Source organism: Topomyia yanbarensis, chromosome 3, assembly GCF_030247195.1.
Source record: "Topomyia yanbarensis strain Yona2022 chromosome 3, ASM3024719v1, whole genome shotgun sequence".
Taxonomy (NCBI): Eukaryota; Metazoa; Arthropoda; class Insecta; order Diptera; family Culicidae; genus Topomyia; species Topomyia yanbarensis.
In genome coordinates, this window is record NC_080672.1 from 167,696,301 (window position 1) to 167,724,095 (window position 27,795).

The window sequence follows — 27,795 nt, forward strand, 5'->3', positions numbered from 1 at the left end:
TCCCCAGATCATCTCAAAATAGTTGTATCCGCCATTCGACGATAATGAAGCAAAAACTAAAGATGAGCATAGTAATAACTAGCGACATTGGTAGGGCGAAGAATTGGTGGAATCAGCAATCCAAGACCGTCTCTGTCTTGGACTTCTTTGATCAAAGAAGATGTGCTTATGGGAACAAAAAAGGGGTAAGAATTTTTTCGAGTTTGTAAATGGAAATAATATAAATGTAAATATAGTTAGGTCGAGAAAATATAACAATTCAATTCCGGCCATATAGTTGTCTGGGTTTTGGTATATTCTGGAGGAAAGTTGTCTGGGATTTGATACTTTCTAGTCTTGCTGTAACAATTTTTTTAAGTAGTCTCTTAGGCTTAGGCTAGGCTAGGCTTGCTGTAACAATTTTTTAAGTAGTGTAAACAAAAGCTCAATCGCCCTATAAAAACATTCTTGAGTAAAAATAGGCCGAGTAAAGTTTTTATATCTTTATAAACTGGTCGGTGTTTAGTCAGACCGGACTAAGTCGCAAAACATCGAAAAATGAGATAATCGGCCCTATTCTGCGAGGCGTGTGAAGTGAGACGAATAATCTCACCTCACTCTACGTGACTTTTCTCACCCAATTCTGAAGAGTCACTTCGGGTGACGTGAGACGCCCATTTAACCGCAATGGGGAATCTCACCTCACCCGAGTCGACTCTCAGAATCGGGTGAGAAAAGTCACATAAAGTGAGGTGAGTTTAGTCGTCACACGCCGCGCAGAATAAGGCCGAATGATAGCACTGGATAAAGAATTTCTTCAACTACATTAGACTCTTGCCAAATTTGAAATATGTAACAATGAAGAAGAATTATGCAAGAATTAATTTCCAATTATAACGTAAAGGATACTGCTTTTAACTCCTTTTTCTCGAAGTCAATGTATTGTCATTTAGTCCGGTCTGACCGATCAACTGTGAATCTGATGACTTTGTTGATGAGATTTATGGTTGTGATTATTTTCATCGCAAACCAAATTTGTCTTAGGACAAAATAATGATAGCTTATTTAGGAATTTGAAGGAAAGCTTTTGGGAATTGTTTCGTTGTACGTTGTAAATTCTGAAAACGGGAAGTCTCAATCTTTCAGATTAGGCCGAGATTTAAGCCAGTCTTGCATTTAATTGCGTTTTACCCGAGTCAAACACTCAATTCAACAATAAACATTTATTCATAAATAAATAAAATTTGCCCTAGATTTCATTTGTTGCATTCTTTGTTTACTTCATATATCGTATAATCATTCCCTAGACGACGCATTTGTTTATATTTATCGTGTTATCAGTAGTGATTATTTGTTGTAAATAGGTGGATTTTTATGTAAAGAACATTATTACTTCTTTTTTTACTGAACGGCCACAGTCGTGTGTTTGTGCACACTGCGCTAAGGTTTTACAGTTCGAACTCATTTTTAAGGTGCAACTTTTATTTGATTTTTAGTTTTTATTCGATTTTTTCTCTGTGATTTGTAGTCAACAATAGTATAACAATAAACACGCTCTGCTTTGTTTTGTGTACCTATTTCAATCGCGATTATGAACGATTATCATGACGAAGGCAAGCGGGAGAAAACAAGAAATATGCACACGGGTTGTTTTCAACGAGAATAAATCAGTTGGTACAATAGTCAAAAACCTTGCTCACAATACAAACATTAGTGATTATAAAGAAAATCCAATAGGTAAACCACAATTTTACTAATATCATTTTAAACTTTCAGTGATCTTGTTTAGTTTAAATGGTAGACTCTTCTTTCGACTATCTATTATCTTCGTTACCGTTTTTCTCGTCTCACTTCATTCTAACTTTTATTCTAACAAACCTTTGCTTCTGTGGTACGATTATATTATTGTTATATCCTCTTCACCTTACTATCTCTTTTTGGTATTTACTTTCAATTTAATAGGATAATACGTCTAAACATGGGTATTGTCTGCGGTAAGAATGATTTATCTGATTTCAGTTGATGTTTTATTGTTAGATTTTTGAGTAGTACTTATAAGGAAATAGAGTAAATGTGAGGTTTGCTTTCAAGGATGTTTGTTTTTTTGTATATTTGTATTGTGGTAATAATCTAAACGTTGAAAATGTGTAGTTTAGTTAATGTGCCTAACATATTCTATATACTATCGAGGGTAAAATCTATCAATACTTGATGTTGCGTGTAGATGTGATTTTGTCTCTCAATATTTATTATTGGTTACAATTACGATAACACTTACTTACAGGGGACTTTTTATATCCTAGATTTTAAACACATAATTTTGTTCTCGGTATTTTCCCCAACGTCCTGTATTTATATTGAACTCATGTATCGTCTATCAGATATCTATCCTATCGATCATCACGGTTGAATGTGGATTGCATTTTTAATACAGCGAATGAATGATTGACTCCCTGTCTGGAAGTTGTCGAACTTTCATAGAACCGTCGGCTCCACAAGAGAATAGACGGCCGCTAGAATCGATCTGCAACTGTGTCACACCCTGGCCGATGTGCTTGAAAAAGCTGCTGCGTGCATGCTCACCCATAAAGCTGTATAGCAGCGTATGGACCGTTAAGCCCCAAACCTAGAAAGACGATTTGAGTATTGTGTTACATTTCTTATATATTTGTTTAAATGCATCTTGGATATGGTTGGCATGTTTGTCGGACAGGCCATTTGGCATATTTTTATCAGAAAACTGACCATTTGGTAAAATCTATATTATTTATTCTTAAAGGTTAAAAGATTTTTGTATGCGAAACCTATGTCGTTTGTTTACGAATCTTATTTGCCCATGTAAAAAAAATGAATTGTGCTAAAAGTGATTCATTCTATATTTGTTAATTATTTGTAATATATGTTTTTATTGTTGTAATTATTTATTACAAAAAAACAAATATTGAATGAACTTTTCAAGTGATCTAGTAAGGGTTGTAGGTCTACCCAAATACAACACAAAACGACGTTTGAACCGTCCAATATACTCTCAACATCTTGATTTATGGCAAAAAAATTCCAAGAACCTTCGTCACAAACAATTAGCAACGTTGTCAGTTCTCAGCCAACTTACGATTTTTAACAGTTCTAGAAAGAAGAGAAATAAAACTCTCCAACGGTATGCTACATTCTGCTGTTTTGGTAGGAAATATTGTGCGATTTTGGGACAACTATTCGAAATTAACCATTTTTTGCGATTGTTTCATGTAAAATATGTAAATGTTCAGAATATTTGTAAGGTAGGGGAGACCGAGGCCAGTTGGCCGAAGGTGCATGTTGGCCGATAGTTTTTTTTTGTGAAAAGGCTATTAGGCAGCATTCATAAACCACGTTGACCGAAATTTGAGATTTTTTAAATACACCAGAATATAGTTTTAAAATGGGATCTTCCGGACTAAGGTTATGGTGTTTTCATAGGTTGAACCAGAGAAGGGCCACTCGAAATCAAAACTTCTCACAATTCTTTTTAAAATCACTAGCGGCACGTGGTGTCGAAGCCCTGCAAAATACACTGTTAATCAACACATTAGTTAAAATTTATACGAGGTTACTGGTATAAAATGTCTAGCAAATTCATCCCCGATAATCCGACAAGTGGTCAGAATATGTTCTTCCAAATAAAAATTGTCATGCAATAATTAACCCATCTTTCAAACATTGACTGCGTTTTTGGGTTACAAACGGATATTTTACTTTAAATATTAACCTATCCTTTTCCATCGAAAAACGAAAGTTTTAATGTAGAAGTTTGTAAGCATATATTTACGTTTAAATATCGAAACTTTTAACTGCATAGTTCATTCTTAGTGCACTGACCAAGAAAGATTTTCAATGTATATCTTCCCAAGGGTTATTGTATGTCCTTTCTTTTGAGATCCACCACATAAGGATATTAAATTTAAACACAAACAGCATTTTGATAGCCAACCATTCTCCTTTTCCAGGATTCAATATAAGTTTTTTGGTCCTAATAAAAGTAGAGGAAATTAGTTTTTAATTATTTTCAATCTTTAATATTAAAGGCTGCTTTGTATAAATTCTCATGAGTACCTTTTCAAGGATTCAATGTCACCAAGGTCTGTAAACCATGATAGGCTCGAAAACCTCAGCGGATTAATTCGTATGAAAAATGCAAACGACAATCGATCTGACTACTCACCAGTGTTGCCACAATTAAATCTGCACTGGGAGTTGAAAATTTTTCGTTATCTGTACTAACACAATGACAAACAAAATTATTTTATATAATTATTTTTCATTCGAGATAGTAATATACTGAGTTGGTGCTGATGCTGATATTTGGCTGCGAAAAACCAAAAATCAGTTATCAGTTATTTCATTTGCGATAAAATTTCGCCAAAAACCAGTCAAAATTCCAGAGTATTTAACTGGGTAATTTCAAAATCAGCTCCAGTTCAAATTCTCGTTGTAATTTTGTTTTCAACCTAAGCTGAGCTGCAGCCAGGGCCACATTGGAAGCTGTGTTTCAGTCTAGAAAATCTTTTAGCCATCTGTTTTGCTTTAAACAGAAGGAAGATCTGTGTAAAATTTCCAAAAAAAAATATGAAAAATTGAAATATTTCCAAAAATCAGCGGAAATCGGTGAAATTTTCATAAAAATGTTAAAAATCTGTCTGCTGAATAAAAGAAGCTGTGACCAAATATTTGGCAATCTATGAGACGTTTGATTGGCAACTCAGTGGTGGGTTTTGTCAACAAGTTTGATTTGCTTTACTCCTGCGAACAGAAAAACCCGTCAGACAAACATCTTTCATTAGTTCAGATTCGTTGGATGTTGCATAGAATCAACGGTTTTGTCGGACATTGTGCCCAGCAGTGCGGAGTAACGTCAGAAGAAACAATCAAGAAATAATCAGCAACACGTCTCATGGATTGCCTAATTGTTTAATAAATCTGTGACATTAAAGAAAAATTTGTGAATGTGGCAACTCTGCCTGTGGCTTGTACTAACATTTGGATGCGAGATGTGGCAAACCTGGATTCAGCAAATCAAATAAAGCCTATAGAGTTCTATGCAAATCATTTCACACACAAACTAATTGGAGGTTTGTTTTCCACCAACTGTCATATATAAAACTGTCAGTCAATTTAAACATTTGAAGTAGCTCGCTTAAAGTATTTTTTTCAATGGTGTTGTCATGATCTACGCCGCCGTAAAACTTATTCCAGATATGTACAATACTGATTAGTTAGGACCCGTATAAATAAATAGCATTCCAGAAATCTTCGGAACCATTTCCAAACTATTCGTATAATGCTCACCATATTCGGAATACTACTGATATATTTCATCATTATAATTTAACTGTTATACTACCATACCCATTTTAGTTATCATTTCCAATACCTTCCGTGTATCCTATATTGAAGATTTGTATACTACATTGTCCTTTGGCGCCAGAGGTTAATATTGCTCTGGTGGGCTTTGTTATTCGTATATCTGTTTACCACGCTCCAAAAATCTGTAGTTTAAGATGGTCAAAAATCCTCGTCTAACAATATTACGGAAATAGCTCAATTGGATAAAGTGTCAGTCCACTTAGTGTCAACGAAGCATACTGGACACTGGTTATGTTTGATATGATACTAGGCAATGGTTAATCTATTGTTGAACGAACCATATTGAAAATGGTTTTGAAACGATTGATGTAATGGTTGGCATATGGTACACATTTATGCGGGGCGATCCATCATGAAAATATTCCGACCGAAAAGCTATTTTCGATTTGTTTTTCTCCACTTATGACAGGTGGAGTAAAGATGCTGAATTACTGAACTCGACTAAAGACTCGCCATCCTATCCCAACTAAATAAAATGGTTTGGCAACATTATTTTCCGCAAACTAGCACCGCAGAGTTGCAACGTCGATAATTTCTTCATCATGAAGTGCTGTGTGAAGTTTTGTACCAATAAAACTACCGCCGGTTTTAAAAATATTGGTTTTTTCGCTTCCTGGTAAACTACGACCTTCGTGCGGAATGGGTCCGATTTGGTGGTTTACCAGAAAATAACAACATTGCGGATAGCTGCAATGGTTGATGCAACTTTTAGAACGCACTGTAATGATAAAAGTTGTGTTTTACCTTGCCTTAGAGATTCGAAACAGAAATTTATTCAAAATTTTAACTCACTATCACAATACTTTCCAAAATTCATTCATCAGATTGCAACATTTGACAAGTCTTCTGCTCGATTGGAATGACATTGACAGGTCTCATGCTCGATTGGAATGACACTGACAGATAAATGGTAAACAAACTATTGACGTGTCGAGCCTTCATCCAGAAGGATTCAGCGTCCTTAAGGTGAAGGAAAACAAATCGTTGAACACACTAATACAGTTACAGATTGTCAAGTACTCTATGGGTGCTTACAGAGTGGCGGCGAGAAGCTAAGCTGGGGCTAGAGCTGACATTATAATGCGAGAAACCTGCTTGCTGCAAACCAAAGGGATGATGTCAAAGTGAAAGCCGAGCGGATCTGCACCGGTTACCTGCTTTTACTCTGATAGGTTCCATTTGATACCCGAATAGAATTATACGGTAACAAAACCATGATTTTCACTGTGACAGTACAGTAATTTTACAATAATTTATAGTAAATTCTAGTGTTATGCTACCACGCAAAAACAATAAACTTTAACGTTTCTACAGTAAATTTCAATGTAAAATCGATTTTTGCAATAGAAAAGGGGGGTGGTTATGCATCTTAACATCAAAAAAATTGATTTTTCTTCATACTTTTTTTTCTCGAAAACAGTCAAATTTAATGTGAATTTACCGTATCAGTTTTTTCTGAACAGTAAAATTGATTGTTACATGAAATTTTATTGTAAATCTACTGCGAGAGCGCTGCGTCGAACCATGTTGAAACAGTAGAAACTATAATATTTATTGTTTTATGATTGTTTGTAGGGTAAATGCTACTGTAAAATTCTATCCGGGTAGGCTGCAAGTAGGTTTCTAGCATCTCGCATCCTACTGTCAGTACCAGCCCCTACACAGTTTCTCGCCGCCACTCTGTAAGCGGCCTATTACAATAAACGCAAGCAATCCGCGCAGATCCACTCGGCTTTCATTAGGTTTGTTTCAATACACGCTTCTTTCTCCTAGCTGCTCCGTAGCAAACAGGAACAAAAAAAAACTTGCTAATTTTTAATTCGGTTTGCTACTAGAAGTAGAAAATGAGAAGTACTTCCAGTTTCTCCCGGTACTGTACGGTACTGTGACATCAATCCTTTGATTTGCTGCAAGCAAGTTTCTCAAATCCCGCATCCTAATGTCAGTGCTAGCTCCAGTTCAGTTTCTCACTCTGTCAGCGGTCTAACTCAACATTTACAACCTGTTTACTGGTATTCATCGCAGTGTTAAATTATTTTATATGTCATGTTAAAAAAAATCTGTACTTTTTTACAAAAATATGTTATCCGTATCGTACAGAATCTGTACCAAAAATACTCGAAACTAAACCTTTACCTTTCTAGATAAATCTGTACTTGTGACAACGCTGTTACACACTTTTCAGATCTGCGTACCAAGAATTTATCAGTTACTCAGCAGCCAAGTTAAAATTATTATTTATCAGTTACTCAGCAGCCAAGTTAAAGAATTTTTCTAAAAAAAAATTTAAAAATAGTTAGACTGTTACAGAAAACAACTCAAATGCTGTTCCGACCATGGCGAGATTTTATACGTCAATTGGGTCATTAAGCCATATGCTGTTTTCGATTTGTTCTGATGCAGCTGACGTATGATCGAACTTTTTTTTATTTTCTTGTTCGCAAAATTACAAATATTTTTTAACAAAATTGAATTGTCACGACAAAATCTTCCATTGGATTGCCTAATATGGGACCATTCATAAATTACGTAACGCTTTTAGGGGGGAGGGGGTACAACAAGTTGTGACATTTTGTGACATAGGGGGGAGGGGGAGTTAGCTAGATCGTTACGTAACATGTTTTCACCGAAGAATAAAAAATTTCTGGGAATTTGTTACGTAATAGGGAAGGGGGGGATGGAGAAATTTGTGACAATTTGTTACATGGGGGGGAAGGGGGAGTCAATTTTGGCCACTTTTTGCGTTACGTAATTTATGAATGGTCTCTATGTGCTAAGTGCTCTTGTGACTTTAAGTATTTACATTAGCTTTCACTGCATTTGATTGGAATTCAAAAAAAGTTTACTTCTTCAGCTTAATTATCACAAGTAATATTTTGACGACAAATTATGACAAATGAAAAAAATCCACCATCCATGCGGAAGATCACGTTCCACTACTTAGAAAGAGGGCTCTGCAATCATGTGTTGCTTAGTAAAGGTTCCTTACGAGTTACTCTTCAATGTGCCAAATTAATAAAAGCATTCCCGTCGGACCAGGTAATTAGAGAACATTCCGTTGAAACTGGATGATTCTTTGGACGCCTCGCAAAAATAACAGATAATGTCGTTTTAGAAAACGAGCGTTCAATGATAATATACAGCAATAAGCATAATATCAATCAGAAAAGTAAAATATATGATACGAAATGCAATAATACATTTTCTGTTATTTACTGTACGCTTTAGCGAAGCTCGACCGTACTGCCTGGAACGATTTATACGAGCCAGTCTAAAAATTTATACTAGTTGAAACGTCATACGGGTGCACTCTCACATCAAAGCAAGGAAAACCAGCAACAAATCCGATTCGCTTTTGTGAGAACTTTCGTGATTTTTTTTGTTCTAAGTGGTACTTCTCTGGTTGAACCCATTCCGAACACTTTCAAAACTCATGCAGTGGGGGTGAATTTTCGTTTGCTCGGGTAGAACGACGAAGCAAAGCCAACTTCGCATTCCATTCCCATCAAATCATAGTGCCTATTAAACTGAAATATAATCAATGCAATCCCCTGACATATCAACTCGACATCAGTTGATTCAGTCTGTAACGTAACTTCTATTGATAGAAGTCAAGGCAAAGGGATACAGTATATTTTATTTTATCGTTACTATTATGCGTAGGACATTGTGTAATTGTTTTGAAATAATTCATCTGAACATTCCAACTCGACAACATTTCAGTTTGAATTTCTACATATTAAAGTCCCCCCATCCTCCCTCACTACGCCCTATTGCTCAACTACCTACGCTCATGAAATTGATCTAAGGTTTTTGAATAATTCATTCAAACATACCAGTGTGGTAAAACAAAAATATATAATGTTATTTCGGAATGCTATAAGAAATACCATTGGTACACCCGCAGTGTTGGCCATAAAAATGATTTTTGGCATTTAATTCGATGTATCGAACTTTGAACAGCTATAACATGGCTTAGAGACATTCTAACACCATGCATCCTTCGGCAAAGTTGTTCAGCATATCCTGGACTACACTTCTATCTATTTGTTTGCATACTAAAGGAAGAATTGTAGTCTGTAGAATTAAACATGCAAAAAATGTAGGTTTTCCCATACTAATCTCCATACAAATTTCAAACGCAATACGCTACGCCGGGTCAACACTAATCGACCCCAAATTTTGCACATTTGTCTGGGATCCCAAAAGGAACCAAAAAAGTGCTGTGCTGAAAAAACGATCATTTTGCCCCACCCTACTATACATGTCTGCTAACTAGCGGTGTCTTAAGTGATGATTCACGACTGCAGGATTTTCAGTCGAAATCTTCCGCGGAGAGGAATTTTGGGAGATCGTCTTTAGAACTATCATTTTGTGTTATTCCTATCATATTTTCTTGAGATCAAAAATATATCTGAACATCCGCAAGAAAGAATGTGCAATTTGATATTCGTAAAATTGTAACCTTTTTCTGAGTGAAATTGGATATTATGCTAATATTGATGATTATAAGGAAAAATACAGTTGAAAAATAAGTAATAAAAATAAATTAAAATTATTGACAAATAGAAATGGTTGGTGTTGGTGTGGCCAATGGACTAGGTCGCAAAATATCAAAAAGTGAAATAATGATAGCACTGGATAAAGAATCTCTTCGGCTACTTTCCACTTTTTCCAGAGTTGCAATATATTACAACAAGCATTTTCATATTATAATGTAAAAGTTACTGCAATTCAAACATTAAACTCATTTTTCTAGATAGCAATACAATGTCACTTAGTCTGGTCTGACTTAACACCGACGAAATAGGAGATAAGAATAATTAAAAGTTGGGAATTGTTTATAAAAACAGATAATTCTAATATTGCCCCTTCAATCCTGAAATTCTGAAGCTTTATGGTCACACACATGACCGCGCACCCGGCTTCCCATGAGCATTTTGGTGGCTCAGAGGCTGTCTTTCCATGTTGCTCAAGGATACATTGCTTCTATACACATCCATGCTTACAGGTATACATACGGGCTTACATTTATACATACATATATACATACTATTCGGCACAAGTTTAGAGCGTGTAACGTCGTGTCATCTAGTCTGTGTAATCCTATGGAAAATCATCCTTGGAGTCTACGTCATATTGGCCAATTTCTCATTGAATCCCCTTCTGTCTCTTCCTTTCTAGGTCCGAAGCTCTACTATTAATTGATACGGTAAACTTACTGGCAGTATTAGTCCCTACTCCAAAATACTTTTTTCTACAACTGTGCTATTCCATCTCTATCTTATAACAGAATTCGACTATCCCTGTTCTAGTCAATATACGTATTCATTACATTATGGACCAGCCAAACCCTTTTTTCTATTATTATCCTGAGTAGCTAGACGAAGGCATTTTAGGGTTTCACAAAAAGAATCTCTGCCCATAAAAGACATAAGAATTATTTATCCACTATTCCCCACAGACCACTCCTACCCGAAAGGGCTGCGTATCATTTCTGAGAGCCGGTGTGCTTGGTCGAGTTAAATAATCGTAAGTCAAAAGAGTCGACAACTATTAGGATCCACATGTCCTCCACCCAAGCGAATTAATCAACTTGCAAGTAGGAGCACACGTCTACCAAAACCAGCCGAGAAGACTTCCGAACAAATAAGAATGGACCATGCCAGTCGAAGGCCACAGGCCCTGCGCCATCTCGTATAGTTCCTAAAATTAAGAGTGTTGTTTGTTATCCTGCTCCTAATAACGAATGCTAAGTCGTCAGTGATGCAATTAACATTGATTTCACTTCTGTCTTCTTCCTGATCTGCTCTTGGGTCTCCTAGGTCTGAAGCGGAACAGTCGACTATTAGTAAATCAGAGAGCGCTGTCAACTGTAATGTCTACGAATAAATAAATTATTCTTTCTTTTTTAGTGTTTATTAAAACTAGTTCTAGTGTTTATTAAAACATTCGAAGGCTACAAAATCCTTGCACTGCACTTCTGCATCTGCATAGTGTTATCCGCAGTTAGCAGTATACTGAGTATTGCGGGTTGAGCGCGTATTTACCGTACAACCTGCGTATTTACCGTACAACCTGCAAGAAATTCATGGTCCGGCTCATAGAGAAGCAATGGAAGGAATTACAAAAGTTCTGAATTGTAGTTTGCTTCGCCTTTCATCCACTTTGTCAATGAGGTGTTGTACAAAAAAGTGACTTTTTGTGCGAAATGGTGCGTCTTTCCCAATTTTTTTGGGTTCCAAGAAAAGAAAGAAAGATAGAAATAATCTAGATAGGTTTCCACTTATTTAGGTCGAATCCAAATTTGTCAAAATAATGCTCACTTCTACTAAAAATACTTTTAGCATTCGAATTAACAGCCTAAGTGTATTCTACTTCACTTCGGCTATATCTCTAACATTACCCACCCATCTTTTTATCGATCGGTACTATTTCCGACACAAATAACTCTCATAATGAGCACTGCTTAAAATCATTTCAAAGATTCATTATGCCAAACCGCCCTCACTCTTCATAACCTTCCGGTAGTCGCGCTAGTACATTGAGTGCACGCTGCTCTGAAAATATAACGAAATTGTCTTAGGGTACCAGCGCACAGTGGTTAAAAACGCAAAAACGTGATCGTTTTGAATAACTTCGAAATAGTTAGTTATAGCGATATACTATCTTCGGAAGAATTTATGATAATGAGACGCCCCATTTTTTTAAGTCAAAAGTTTGATGATTAATCCTCAATATAATGAACATATTTTACAAATAATTCACGAATTAAACTAGCACAATAAAACAAAACATAAAACATCACAAATGTTCAGTGCGGATATGGTGCCCATGGATCTCCTGAATAATTCCTACGAAATTCTCGGTACCGTATTCCTCGTGGTCACGTTCCTCGAGAAAGAGCTTTTTCCTTCATTGAAGAGTGTAGTTCAATCATGAATGAAACAAAGTCGAGGGCTGTAGTGTCTTGCCAAGCCGGGACAAGCTTCTTAACCGCTAAAGGTAATTGGTTATCTAAACATGTTGAAACAAGATTAGTCACTTGTTCTTCGCTTACGTAACTACAAATGTTCGAGAGAAATAACTCGCAATTTGTGCCGGGTTCTGAAATGCTAGCAGCCATGTTCGATTGCGTCGATGACAACGGATGAACTCGCTCAATTCCAGTAACATTAGCTACGTTCTCGGATAAATTTCAACTGATCGATACTGGACTGTAAACGAACAATCTCCTCATCGCGTTTCTTTTCACGTTGTGCATGAAATGATTCTAAAGATGAAATAGTGCTACGAAATCTTGCATTTTCCAACACGTCGCGGCACCTATCGCACATCCAGAAAACATTTGAGTTTTTGCATGCTTCAATTTCGTCTGCAGATAAACCAGTACATTTCTTGTGGATTACGCGCCAACCATCGCAAATCACTATTTCGGTTTTTTCAACGTGAAGCGTACACTTCCCACAGTTAATTTCCATCTTTCAATGCAAAGCGTAAACAGATAGTATGAGACGATCGCTGCTTCTGCCAGTCAGCTTATAGCAACAACACAAAAGACAAAAGGCTTCGACGCTGGTGTTTATTCTTCCCGTTAATTTTGTTTTAAAAACAGGCAAGACTTCCACTTGTTTTGTGACACGATAATATTCAGTTACGGTAAACAATTAACACTACGTAAAACTCCAGTTTGGCAATAAGTTAAATGTACTAAAACGATGGAAACACCGGAAAATTGGATTTCTTACAGAGCAAACAAAAATACCGAACAGCACGGATCAACTGCAACAGACAATAATATAATTAGAGATAGAGAGTTGATGTATTCTGGAAAGTTGTAGTAAATTCTTCTACAAGAAACTCTACTACAGGTAGTAATAGTCTATCTTTAATAAGCTTTGAGATATATAGCATTATTAGAGAAAATACCAAAGAAATCGTTTTTTTCATCATAACTTCTTTCCAAGATTTTTTAGAAGTTCAAAATGTTCGACAAATCTGTAACAATTAATGAAATACAAAATTTCGGTGAAGGAAGAAACTTAATATGTTGAGCAGTTTCTGAGATAGTTACGATATTAATTCGAAAAATTGCCTACTTTGCACTCATATACCTAACTCATGAACGAGTAAAAACGAGCAGACCACTCAGTATGCATTTGAAAGTACAAGAAAGACGCTACAAGATTCTATATGAATCACTTGTATCCGTTTGTATCCATGGCTCTGGTAGCAGGATTTAAAGAATTTTATTTATCAGTCTAAAATCTTGATACGAAACATATTCGGTAAAGCTGTTGAGATAAAGTGGTGGTCAGGGTTGCCAAAATTAAATCTGTATTTTTGTCCTTAAAAATCTTTTCATCTGTATTTATTCTTCGAAAAATCTGTGTCGATATCTGTATCGAATCAGTTGAGTCGTTTAACTTGGATTTTGCTGGATTATCTATCGAAGATATTAATTCCTGTGGTTTAAATCAGTCAAGCAAGGACCTGTCTACGTCTTCATAAAAAACATACAAATCGTTCTGATATTTTACATCCAGAAACTTGAACTTTACCGATGTGCACAATGGAAAAATAAATTTCTTCTTCATTTAAATACTTTTGTTGATATATAATGTAATATACATTAGGTCGACTCATGTAGCTATCGAATTTTCGGACAAAAAATTGAGAATTAACAAAGTCACAGAGCATTACAATTAACGTTTCTGGAAATAGACTTCAGCCAGGCTTTTACGGGGTGCTAACCTGAGTGTATTACAAACCTTTACCTTTCAGAATGTACGACCACTCTCAAAAGCAAAAATATATTTTAATATAAAGGGCTATGCTGAGAGAGACACAGAGGATGTATTACTGAAACAGAAAAAAAATATTTCAAGAAATAGTTTTTGTAACATCATTTCTCAAAAATCTGTATATCTGTACACACACACACAAAAATCTGTATATCTGCACATACAGATTCTTGGTCTGAAAATGGCTGAAAAATCTGTATAAATGCAGATTATTCTGTATTTTTGGTAACCCTGGTGGTGGTACCTTCGGCAAAGTGTTGGGGAATGTTCTTCTTAGAAACATTGTCGAGAACACAGGTTTTCTATCTTTACTAGTTTCTTAGATACGGTGCAATATTCATGGAAAACCTACTAAAAGCAATTCATTTGGTAATCGCGCATGCTTCGATTACTTGTTTAGCATTGTCACTGTACAGTGTAACTTCAGACTTTGTTAGCAATAAAACTAGTTTGTTAGTTCAAATGATTTGTATTTGCAGCAATCCCGATGGCGAAAAATAAACAATTTTTTATAAGGCTATTGCTTTTTCTTCCATATAACAATGCAAATTCAACCATCACGTCGTTCATAGAAATCGTAAACGGTTTGCTTATATTGATGATCCAAGCCCTGGTGCTACATTCTATTGTGGAACTTGACCTACTGTGTTGACAAACTTTGTAGCCGATTGCAGGGTTAATGCACCGCCTACTTATACTTAAAATCGTTCGTGGTTAGGATTCGACTATATGCCCATAAGGCAGCGCGTTACTCCCTGAACCACCGAACAATGCACTGTATTTAAAAACAGCCACAATAGAAGGCCGCTGTCTTCGACAATGTTTTTTGTAAGAATATTCCCCAAAACTTTGCCGAAGATAGTACCACTTTGTCTCAATAGCTTTACCGAATATGTTTCGTATAAAGATTGTAGACTAATAAATCATATTCTTTGTTACCACAGCCATGGATACAAACGGATACAAGTCAATCATACAGAATCTTGTAGCGTCTTTCTTGTATTTTCAAATGCATACTGAGTGGTCTGCTCGTTTTTGCCCGTTCGTGATTTATATGAATGCATTTTTCGAACAAATATCGTAAATAAAAAAAAATTTTAATCGCTACTTTCTCTAAAAATGCGCTGTATCTCAAAGATTATTAAAGATAAACTATTACCACCTTCAAAAAAATTTCTTGTGGAAGCATTTACTACAACTTTGCAGAACACACCAACTCGCTATCTCTAAATAAACGAGCAATAAATTTTGAATCTCACTTATAGGAGGATTAATCATCAAACTTTTGACTTAAAAAGATGGGCGTCTCATTATCATAAATTCTTCCGAAGATAGTATAACGCTATAACTAAACAATTCAAAGTTATACAAAACGATCACGTTTTTCGCGTTTTAAACCAATGTGTAGCGGCTTCTCGTTCAGTGGGCCATAAGCGCGACTTCCGGAGGGATAATTAGGAACTTAGTTTAATAAACACTTTCCTAAAGATAAACATAATTATGCCAATTGACCATCAGTATGATTACTCCTCAAACCTATGCTAAATGATCGTTAAGCTAAGACTTTATGCTAAATTACCCATGCAAATTAATTACATCAACAGAATGCTATAATTAGGTCTAATGCTCATGTGTATCACCATATTAAATAGTAATGAACCTAAGAACATTTTATTCTGCTTACTCAGTCTTACCTTGATATCACCATCAGCTGATCCGGTAACAAAATGTTCCTCATGAGGATCAATGGCTAGACATTTAATAGGATTTTCATGAGCCTAGAAAAAAAAAACAAAATGATAAACTATATGCGTATTTCCGTGCAAAGACAAAAAAGTAATACAAACCTGGAACCGGTGTCTCAGAACACGTTGTCGAACATCGAATATACACACGTCGCCTTTCTTGCCTGCCGATATTAGAAGTTGATGCTGCGGCGCATATGCCAGACTAGATGCTCCTTGATCGTGACAAGTAAAAGCTGTTGGTTCACAACAATGTGCAATTAATAATTATTTCGTCTGCACAATTGAAAGTGCAAATAGATAGTCAATCTCAGTGTCAAACCGTCTATAGAAAACATTCATTAAGGTTGGACAGAGAATGGGTGAAAATCGAAAACGAAAAAAGCGGTTTTTTCAACACCGTGTGTTAGATCTTCATAATAATTAATCAGCTTATGTAGAATGTTGTTACAGTACTGCTAATTGATATTTATGAAGATCTAACACACGGTATGGAAAAAATTGGTTTTTTCGTTTCCGATTTTTGCCCATTCTCTGATTAACCTTAACGATACATGCGTCATTTCATCATACAATAACGAAACTGTTAGTATGCTGCAACAGACTAACTGCGATGGTAAACAGAGCTAAAAGTAGTACCTTGAAAATATATTTAATACTCCGATGATAAGTAAGAAATTTTGGTTCAAAATTAAAACGTTGGGATTCTAGACAAAAGATCTCTATTTTTCCACTTCTGATACTGAAATCTATGCACGGAAAACCATGATATCCGTACTGTGCTATATTTCACCCTAAGGAGGAAAATTTTGTAAACACCAAAATTTCTCACTAGGGTGAAAATTTGTTGGTAAAACCAGTCTTTGCACTTGAGGTCACAAATCCTTATTTCTTACACAGTTGCGTTTCGGCTTCGCCTCATCAGAAACCGACACAACTTTTTGTCGTAATAGATTAGAGCCGGCTTGACGTAAATCCCTTAAAACTGCGTCAAGCCGGCACTAATCCATTCCGACAAAAAGTTGTGTCGGTTTCTGATGAGGCGAAGCCGAAACGCAACTGTGTAAAAAAAATGATATCCGTATCAACTCAGCCTTTGACTTTAAATTACAGCACACGATATGATTCTATTTTCGAGATTCGCTGAAACGCGGTTGGAATTGACAGTATTCCCACTGAATTTATAAAATAATTATTCCCGATTTTATTGTAATCTATCGTCCGCAACTGCAGTAATAAAAGTGAAAAGCTCTGCAACGGTTGGAAACATTCAAAAATAATTTCGAGACACCCAATATTGAAAGTCGACCTCATTTACGACCAATTTCAATTCTAGCGGCTCTGTGAAGAAATTTTAAAAGTATAAAGAATTGTGTTTCCTTATGATTTGAAATAGTATACAGAAACACAATTTAGTATCATCGCATCAGTTTGAGTGTAGACAAAGACATATAACAAAAACAGCAATGCTGAACGTTATTAACAATATTGTTGTTCTTGATCAAAAAATTTCTATGCTGTGTCCCATAAACTTTTATGTAAAACGTTGAAAAACAATTTTGGTTTTCGTGATGCTGCTATTCAGCTTTTTCAATTATCGAATTCAAGCAGTTTTCCAGTTACCATCCTTCTATCCATTTTTTTCTTAATATTTTCAGGCGTAGGGTAATTTGGGGAGATGCCGGAAATTTCTAAAAATCGATCCTGCATCAAAGTAAGCCATTAAATATTTGATGAAATCATTTTTATCAATTGCGACAACTTTCTAAAATACTGTGAAATGGTTTTTGTCATAGAAAAAAAATTCATCATATTTCCATGAATATTAAAAAAAAAAAGGTCATTGCGGTTGAGACGCCGCACCGTGGTCACAAACTGAAAAATAGTGAACAAAAGTTTTTTAGCTCTCCTTGATGTTTTAGGGATCAGGTATCTTCAGCTGAGTTTCATGAAGTTTTATTACACCTACACGCAGAAAAAAATGGTAAAAATAAACAAATTTTGGTTTTAAATAACAATTTTCCCGTTTGATATAGTGATAAACAAGATTCAGGATTGATTCAATCAATGCTGTTGCTTAAAATTACGAACAAATTCATTTGTTGGTTTTTCAATAGTTTCAACAAATATTTCGTTTGAAACAACAAAATCATGATAAGTTTAACCGAACAGACGGTTCGAAGAAACAAAAACAAATCGTTTGTATTAACCAAAGGAGAGAACAACTCAAATTTAGTTGAAATTAAACAAAGATTCTGTTAGTTTTTAACAATGGGATCAGTTAGATCTAACAAATTTTATTTTGTTTCAGCAATGTTTCTATTTAAAATGTAAATAGAAGTATTTGTTGAATTAAACTAAATACATGCTTTCGAAAAACGCCATTTCAGTTTGAAACCGTCATTCGCCACGTTCTAGATTCAACTAAACGTTTTGTTGATTCAAAAAGGCTTGGTTCTTCTGCGTGTATAAATCGGCTAGCACCTTAATTTTTCTTAAGGGGGTTCTACCATTTCCAGAAACATTTTTTTATTAAACATTTGAACATTTTTTGTCTTTTGCAACCTTGTGTAACGGTTAAGTTAGAGTAACTTAATTAAGGGTACTATTTACTTATATGTTTGTACGAGCGATGTATATTTATGTATTGGTAGAGGTTCTTTAAAAGCAGTTTTTGGTTGTTTCTCCCAACAATAAATTTATCTAACATAGGTTTGTTCTTGAAAGATTCATTTTGAAAAAGCATTAACTCGATGAAATTTTCGCTTCTATCCCAATATTGACATCACTACAAATCAATGCGTTCACGAATATTAGTGTCTGAAACTTAGCTACATATCCTCCGCCATCGAGTGCGGCATCTCACCCACAATTTTGATGCGGCATCCCTCCCAATTGTATGGGAGAGATGCCGCACGACGACATTTTCCGCTGAAATTATGGATGACCGTGCTTATAATCAGGATGCCTTCTAAAAGGTCCCAGCTATTCAACCGATACATGAATTGCCTAAAAAAAATCTAACAGTTTAAAAAAACGAAATTTTAATGTGGTACTGGTAAACTTTCAGTGATGCAACTGGACGCACATAATCATTAATAAAATTTTCATGAGTTAATAATAAGGATTATTTTACATCTCCAGTGTTGTAATTCTTCGAAAGACAAACTCAAACTCATATTACCGTATAAAAGTGACCCTATATACGAGATATAGAAAGTGCGGCATCTCTCCTGACGCGGCATCTCTCCCGAAATTACCCTACCACAAGAGTCAATGTTGTCTTTGCTGCTGTGCCACGAACGCGTCCTCGGAGCTTGGTGCTGACGTAGACGAGGCCCTCGCATTTTTTGTGGGCAGGTGCATCTTCAGTGCATTGACCTTCTCCATAAGCACATTGATTTTTAGTTTGCAGTATGCTTCCTAGCTTTGTGAGGCTGTTGTCTCCTCACTTGGCGAGGTATCTTGTGTTGCAACTCGTATACCTGCCGAATACTCTTCCATCTCTACTGCTTACTGGAACTTGAATGGCCAGTTACACAACACAACAACCGCTTTCAACATTCTTCTCAGTAGGTTTTTTATTCGCGGGCGAAATCCTCACGGCACAATTTTTCTTCCAGATGGTCGGCCAGTCGTGTCGATTCACTCCACTACGAATGAAATTTTCAGTCTGATCGGAAGGACGGTTGACAGCTGCTTTGCTTGCAACAAATTTTTTGCTCGGCGCTGTGATCAACTAAGTGTATGACAAAACTTAATGAAGGGGGTGTTCAAATAGTACGTTTAATAGATGCTACCGTTGACCGAACTAAATTCGCGTACTAAAACATAATTCTTTCGTAACACTAGGTCCCATCCTACTATTTGCAATACGTCGCAAAATACTATCGTATATAGGGAAAATTTATACATTCTTTGGTGACGTTTACAACGATTTGACGAACCTTCATTCGACAAATATGTTATAACTTTATCAAATGAACGCCTACATCAAAACTTATTACAGATTCGGAAAGTAGACAAAATTTCACGAAAGATTCAATCAACATAAACTGAATATACTAGAACTTGATGATTTGACTTTTATTGAAATACGACGAAAGTTCTAATTTGTCACGCGTTGTAACGTCACGTTACATTATCGGTCATAAAACAATCCTCTTACAGTATATTCAGTTAATGTTGATTGAATCTTTCGTGAATCTGTAATAAGTTTTGATGTAGGCATTCATTTGATAAAGTTATAACATATTTGTCGAATGAAGATTCATCAAATCGTTGTAACGTCACGAAAGAATGTGTCAATTGTATCGCGAGTGCCAAAATTTAAATGAAGATGGAATCTAATGAAGATTTAAGTAGAATAGAGAAATAGTCAGAAAAAAACCATTGGCAGCTTAGTTGATCTAAAACTAACACACCTTCAAAAAATCTGCTAGGTTTGTCTCTTAATAAGTTATTTTAGCAAAATTTGAATACGGTGCATCTTTATAATCAACTCCAACCTTTCCATAGCACAAGAGTTCGTATATTCATAATACCGAGATTTCGTTTTGCTGCATGGTCATTCTTCATTAGGAGTGTGGTTTCTTGGAATGAGCTTCCCAATAGATCCTTGTTAAGTAGCATAGTAACGTTCAAGAAACGATGTATTGAGCTTGTTAATTGATGTATATTTTAATTTAGTTATAATTTTTAGTATAAGGGCGCGCAAAGCATAGTTGGTAAATCGATTGCCTTGTACGCAGCTCAGCTGGGTTCGATTACCAACCACACAAATACGACTAGAGATTTTTCTAGTCCGAAAAAGAGGCCTAAGGTTAACACCTCTATAAACAAAATTGTGGCCAAATGGATTTTGAATGGCTGTTAGTGACCGAGCACAATAAATCCAAGCAATTGTGCTCGCATTTTGGAAAATTTAGTTTTTCCACGTTTCGTGCTTGACGTTGAAGTCCCTTGGTATTATGAAGTTTTTGCGAAACCTCGTCTACTTTGCAAGATCATTTTGAAATTTCCTCACATTCCTGTTGGCATCGTAGCAATGTGTTGAGCAATGAGCAGCAATGATTAAAAACTTGCTCATATTGCTTTCCACTTCGATGCCAAGCGCTTCTATAACGGAGGTGATAGTGTGGTTGAATTTGAAATTTGATTGCGATTTTGCTCAGTAAAGCAACACGTTCGCCCGAGTGGGTGCGATCAAGTCGTAAAGTGATAAAACCAGGCATACTAAAATTAATTTCCGGTTTTAAGAATGTTTCGGACAGAACCGCAATGTCTGTACTATTTCGTTCAAGTTTGCGCCGCCGAGAATTAGTTTCAACAGATTAACAGGCATACTCAAATTTCCCGGCACTAATATTGGTTGGTAGTTTTGCGATGCATCCTTGTGAATGCGTTTATATTCCTCCCGTTTGCGTCACTGTTTGTCGGTTGAGCGATACCCTTCACCGCAATGGGCACACTTGAAAGCAACAGCACCTTCGATTGAACAGTCTGCTGTGAGGTGCACTTGAGCGCGGTTATTGCACCATGGTTGAATATGGCATTTGCGCGTATCGTGGCCGAAATTTAGGCACCACATGCACAGTGTAATATCTCTGTGCATCGATAGGCCTCCCAGCGAACAGTTATAAGCAGACCATACACAGGATAAGAACATTGTCAATAAAAATATTGACAAGAGAGCCTTAACCCATTATATCCTAGCGTGTGAAATTTCATACGCAGAACTATCCATCGTTTAACGCGTATTCACTGCAGAATTTTGGCATCTATCTGCTTTATTATTGCACTAATGGGATTATTGCACCTCATATTTCATTGTGAAACAAGACAACTGCCATTTTTTGTAATTTTGTTTACATTTTTGAACCGTGTATAGTTGGGGAAAATGGCGGCTGAAAAGTAAGCAATACATTTAATTGAATTTTATTGTTGGAATTCGTGCTAATAATTCCATCATGTGACAAAATGTTCCTACAGGTGTAAAAGAAGTGTTGTCTATCAGAAAATCCGAAGAAATATGTCAAACAACTTAAAATTTGTTGTTTTTATTTAAACGTACGAATATTTTTGCACGAGATATTTTCATTCTCAAAACCATTTTAAGCGGTGATTTTATTTTTCCCATAATCGTTGATACATTTTTTGGTGGAATTGAAGATATCACTGCATTTGGCTCACTTTGTGAAACCCCTGGGTTATAATGGGTTAATACGTCCCATTTGATTTCGACAGAATCAATATTTTCAAAATGCCCGTACATCATCAATATTCTTCAAAATGCCATCAATCATCAATACATTGATCAATAATTGATTTATTGACAATATGTTTGCTCGTGTAGGGTCCGCCAGGGATAGATGTTTTGTTTTTTTCTGTTCATTTTATCTGCCGTCTCGCATAGCCACTCTTTCTGCTTCCCATATTTTAAATGGACTGGCTGCATTTGACAGTACTCCATGGGTGCATTTGACGTTCGATTTTTTTGTTATTCGCATGTATCGTCCTTTTCCGATGCCGCAGTGTGAAAAATATTCAGCACCAACTCGATTCAAATAGTTTCGGGCTTGCGGGTATTCACTTTTCGTACGCACTACGGTTTTGATGCCAATGCCACTCAATTTGTATTCCGCTTATACACCAATTTCACTGTACACTCAGGTTTTTTAACGCGGGGGATACAGGCCGCGTAAATGAAAAACGCGTAAATGAAAACCGCGTAAGTTCAAAATCCGCGTAAATGAAAACCGCGTAAATTTCAAAATCCGCGTAAAAAATCGCGTAAAAAATGCCGCGCAAAAAAACCTGAGTACATTCTTCCTCTGGTGACGTGATCTGCTTGACATCTGACATCACATTTTTGAATTCGATTTGAACTCAGCTTCGAACCGCCCGTTCGCCGTTTTCTTTTCAACATACCGAACATGCGAGACTAAACGAAAGACCAACTAGAAACACGTCTTGACTCTTCCGATGTTGACTAACAAATGATGATGTGACGAGATGATCGATTAATGCTTAAGGAAAGTTGTCATAATATTTATTTGTGGCAAATACGGGGTGGAAAACCGAGTATATCGACACAGATCTTTCATTAGGGCCTATGTCGCAATGTTCTCAAATGGAGAAAAATCAGTTTCAATATTCGGCGAAGGTTTTCTAAATGTAGTTTTTATTGTAGGTATAAATTACTTTATGACCGTGTTTTTCCGGAAGCATTTTTCGTTAAACCTTATGACAATATAACAAAGAATTTAATTCCTATGTGCTTTTAGTAGGTAGAAACTAAAAAAATGCTTACGCCCAATTTGCATCCCAGTCGTGATTTCGCCCTTCAGCAACCACCATTTGCGGAAGGGCTAAACCGTGTACATAATTTTCAGAAGGGCGCGGTAAATGGGCTTAACTGACTCTGTCTTGCTGGGTAGGGCTGGGTAAATGGGCGAGCTTGACAGTATACTTTTTAATAGGGCTCAGCAAATGGGCGCATAGAAACCCAATGTAAAAGAAAGGGCGCGTGAATCTTTTCTTCAAATTTCATGAAAATATCGAAATATTCGAATGTTTATGTGCAACAACTATCGAGTAGACATGATCATAGTTGATATTGCTTATCATTTATATAATAGAACCGCCGTTTATTCTTTTATTTGTGAATAATAACCGTACGCCCGCTTCTGTCTAAAAATGTAAGTTTGGCCTTTATATTCCATATGAGAAGAAGGGCCTAAGTCGAAATCTCGAAGAAAATGCATGTTTCGCCGTTTTGTTTTCTTTAATTATACATCGAACTAAAAACCATTTTAACTAATTTTCACCTCAATCTTGTAGTAGTTTTGTTGCATAATGTCGTAATAGTGAAAACGCAGTTTGTTTACATTTGCGATTTAAGCCCTAATGAAAAATCTATGTCGATATCACGACTGTGCTCCAGAGATGCCAGATTTGCAGACATGTCTGCAAATTCGCAGACTTTTTATTTCAGCTGCAGATTTTTTCGATGACGCAGATATTTTATAATTTGGTTTCAGATATTTACAGTTTTTTTAGTTTGTTTGCAGATATTTACAGATTTTTGAAAATAAAGGCTGTATTTTAGGCATTTTTGGTACTTCCCAGACTTTAAAAATTATTATTTGCAGACATTTGCAATATCTAGCATCTCTGCTGTGCTCCGACTTTATTTCACCCCTTATTTGGCACAAATAATTATTGTGACAAGCATTAATCGATAATTGCTTTTGAATCTCAATCCAAGGTTCACAACATAAATATTAGTAGTTTACCATTGCAAATTCAAATAGTTTCCAAAGAATTTTATTTGATATTAGCGTCGTGATGGTAGAATAACAATTGTGTACCACTTTTTTGTGAAACGCAACCCTTTCCGCTTGTTTTTGTAGTTTGATAGAAAAAATCGAGTGAAATGGAAAGTTACACTTTTTCTGTCCAACGCAAAAATGGACTTTTCATAAAAAATTGCTTTCAGCCGTCGTCAAAGATTTTATTGCCCATATAGCGATATAGAATAAAATTAGAATCCTAAACCATCGTCTGTGAAACTTTATTTTGTTTCGATTCAAGAACGACTAGGTTTACAGACGCTTTTTAATAAAGTATGTCTTATGTTACGAGGGGAATAAATAAAAACATCAGTGGGACAACCTGAGGTTTAATGAGTTAAATCGATGTTTTTAACCGAGTCTTGACACTGCGTCATTGACGGCTATATTCTTTTTTTGCCTTAAACACGCATACATTTCACTCACCCGAAACTAACGCTTTCTTTTGTGGCAATAGTGTATCCCATATGGCAACATTTTTGCTCTCTGAACTATGTCCAGCTGTGCAGAAAAAGAGAAATGAATATAAATTATTTTTGCAATTCAATAAATAAGTAGAACCTACCAGTGGCCACCAGACTGCAGGAACCGAGAAAAACGAAATCTGTTATTCCCTTATTATGGCATTGATAGGTCTAGAAAACAAAATATAGCATGATCATTACAATTAAATATACCGTGGAACATATACGTACAAAGAAAGGTCTATTGCTTTGACTAGCTAATCCAACCTGCCACAAACTCAGGTTTCCATCTCCATCAGCGATGCCGAATTTATTGCCATGCTGCGAGAAGCGACATCTGGTGACCTTTGCAAACGTGCCGGGAGGGCGGGGCGTACAGACTACCTGCTGATGACCCCATTCCCACATCTGTACTGAACCATCCTGACCACCAGTCAGATAAAGCGGCATCAGCGGGTGCGCACTCATGCGCTTGATGTTGTCAACCTTATGCTTGAGAACCTTCGTGCAGAGAATAACGGAATAGTTAGTAGTATGGATGATTAGAAACTAGACTACACTGGAGACTGCGTAAAATCAAAAAGACGTCTTACGACATATTCAAAATCTAGAGCACTGGATAAAATGTGCATAAAATGTGATGTTATCGCAAGATGTCCTTTTTTGTTACGCCCACCTCTAATCTAAACGCAACTTAACTAATGGTGATATGAACTAGCTAATGCTGATGGCATCACACCTATTTGAATAAAAATTATTCACACTAGACACTCTGCATGGCAGCAAACACTCTTTGTAATCGAACTCCAAATATCATGATCACAATGGCAGTTGTAATTTGTTGCATTACAGAACAGATGTGTAAGTAACTTTTATACTGGTGGAATGCCATTCAAAAAAAGATATGACTCGATGAACAAACATATTTACAATTCAAAACGATGTTGGTAACCACAATTGTACCACACCGTACGATGCGGCATAACTGTGCCCAGCAACAACGATCCAAATTCAACAATAAACGAATTCTCAACTTTTATGGCGATGGTTACAAAAGAAAATGTAACATAAAGTTTATACATAAATCCAACAAGAGGAAAATGAGGAAACAGTACCGGTTTCAGCAAGTGCTTTGAACGCTCAATGACTAGTTTGCAGAAGCGCGGACATTGACTCCCGGGGAACGTTGCTCCTTTAATCTGACGACAGTGAGTTCGGTTAAAATTAGGAAACGGATCACACATACAATTAACAATCAGAACACAAACAAGACACATGAAAAGCAGATGATAGAATGGTGTTAGATTTAGTTTGATTATTAGTGATAATATCGTGAAATAGTCGAGCCTTGCATTTTTAACCCTCTGCGACCCAACCCCTTCGTTTTGCGGGTTTCAGCAGAATCGCTGTAAAATGTACAATACACGATTTAGTTTTGCCAACCCCACTAAAACCTCCTCAAAATATTCCCACGTATCATATAAATACATTATCTCCTTGTTGAAATCATTATGTAAAATTATATTTGAGTTGAAAGTTGAAAATTTGAGGAAATCGAGAAAAAAACTATTTTGCTTGTGGTAGTACGATTCAATTGAAAAACTATCACAAATCTTGGAATAAAAAAAAGTATTGGTAAGTTACTTTAAAGCATTACTTTACCGTAGAATTGGAATTTGGTCTTCAATATACATACTTATCACTTAAAAATTTAGGTGTTTATTTAGCTCTAGTTTTCTCAATTTTCAACTTATTTCAACTAAACTATTTGCAAATGATCAGGAATTATTCAAGATTAATTAACTAGACTTGTTGGTCAACTTCTGACTTTACAAACAAATCCCGTGTGGTCTGTCAGAGGGGGGCCATGTGAGCCATACTCACTACTCATAAAACTTCTAGCACAAAGTGCGCCTTAACATAACCTGAGTATAAATAAAAATCATAAATGTCAACCTCCTAAATTAAGTTGGAAACATAAGACTTGTTCTTTTTTACTCTGGTTTGCTACCAGAAGTAGAAAAAAGAGGGAAAGAGTATACAACAACGGTTTTGTATCTGTTTGCTCCGGAGCACTTCCAGTTTCTCCTGGTACTGGAACAAACCTATATTAGCTAGTTTTGAGCAAACATTATAGCTTGATAAATACCAGCGAATCCACCATACATACAATCATACAATTGAGTTGGTTCGATGAGGGTTTAGACTAGATCTACGGGTAATAGCCAAACCAGGACGTACGTTTTAGTATAAAAGATGCAAATACCGAGACTGGGAGAAAAGAGATCTTTCGTCCCATAATTTAAATTAAGTGCCTGCACTGAACAGCCAACTACTACGGTCCAATTGAGGTCTTTACAAATACAGTCAACTTAATTTTTGGACAGTTCATTTGTACTGTTTACATGGACTTAGAGAAATGTTCTCAGCGATTCGGTTCGCTCGAATCAAATTGGAAAGAATGACATAGTCAACCTCACTTTTCTTGTCAGTTCGCTTATACTGTTTACTTGGATTCTGGCCGCCCTTAATCTGTAGCAACTGAATACCCCGGGGAAGTGGATTGCACATATGGTTATAACAATTTCTAGCATTAGAATTAAAGCTTTATTTCATAATTATAGACACCATAGCCACAAGGATCGTGTCTGCTTCGATTTCTAATAAGCATTCTTAATTCAAGACGTCAAGTAGTTCACAAAAACTTTTTTATGTATGCGGTTTTTTTCCAAGTTAAATTGATATCGAAAGTTATGAGTTTTTTTTAGCGCGGATTTCGAAAGTTGAGATTTTATGCGGATATTTTTGTTCTAAGCTCTACGTGGGATACGTATGTGTATGTTAGGTGGCGTGTTTCCTTACAGACGGCATACGAATACCAGGCTGGTTACTTAGAATGTAGGGGACCGCGGGGCAAGTCCGACACCTTAAGCGCAATAATTTTTCTAAAATTCCACAAAGCTCCTAAAATTTTATATTCTGTGCATAATCCTTGTTTAGGTGGTTCTTAACAAAATATAATTTTTTCAGCGTTTCAAAAAATTGAATT

General features: G+C 36.1%; 1 protein-coding gene across 3 annotated transcripts in view; it reads right to left on the reverse strand.

The window, feature by feature from the left end:
• Window positions 1-1,187: 1,187 nt before the first annotated feature.
• LOC131689158 (dmX-like protein 2) overlaps window positions 1,188-27,795 on the reverse strand; it is a 61,627-nt gene continuing 35,019 nt past the window's right edge. For 2 of the 3 annotated variants that reach the window (XM_058974042.1, XM_058974040.1), the window contains 7 exons: window positions 25,862-25,945; window positions 24,978-25,247; window positions 24,848-24,917; window positions 24,709-24,783; window positions 16,031-16,164; window positions 15,878-15,961; window positions 1,188-2,605 (listed from right to left, as the gene is read on the reverse strand). In XM_058974042.1, the coding sequence (XP_058830025.1) occupies window positions 2,405-2,605; window positions 15,878-15,961; window positions 16,031-16,164; window positions 24,709-24,783; window positions 24,848-24,917; window positions 24,978-25,247; window positions 25,862-25,945 (918 nt within the window). In that variant the 3' untranslated portion in view covers window positions 1,188-2,404. The remainder of the gene's footprint in view (window positions 2,606-15,877; window positions 15,962-16,030; window positions 16,165-24,708; window positions 24,784-24,847; window positions 24,918-24,977; window positions 25,248-25,861; window positions 25,946-27,795) is intronic. The other variant, XM_058974041.1, reaches the window with a different exon arrangement.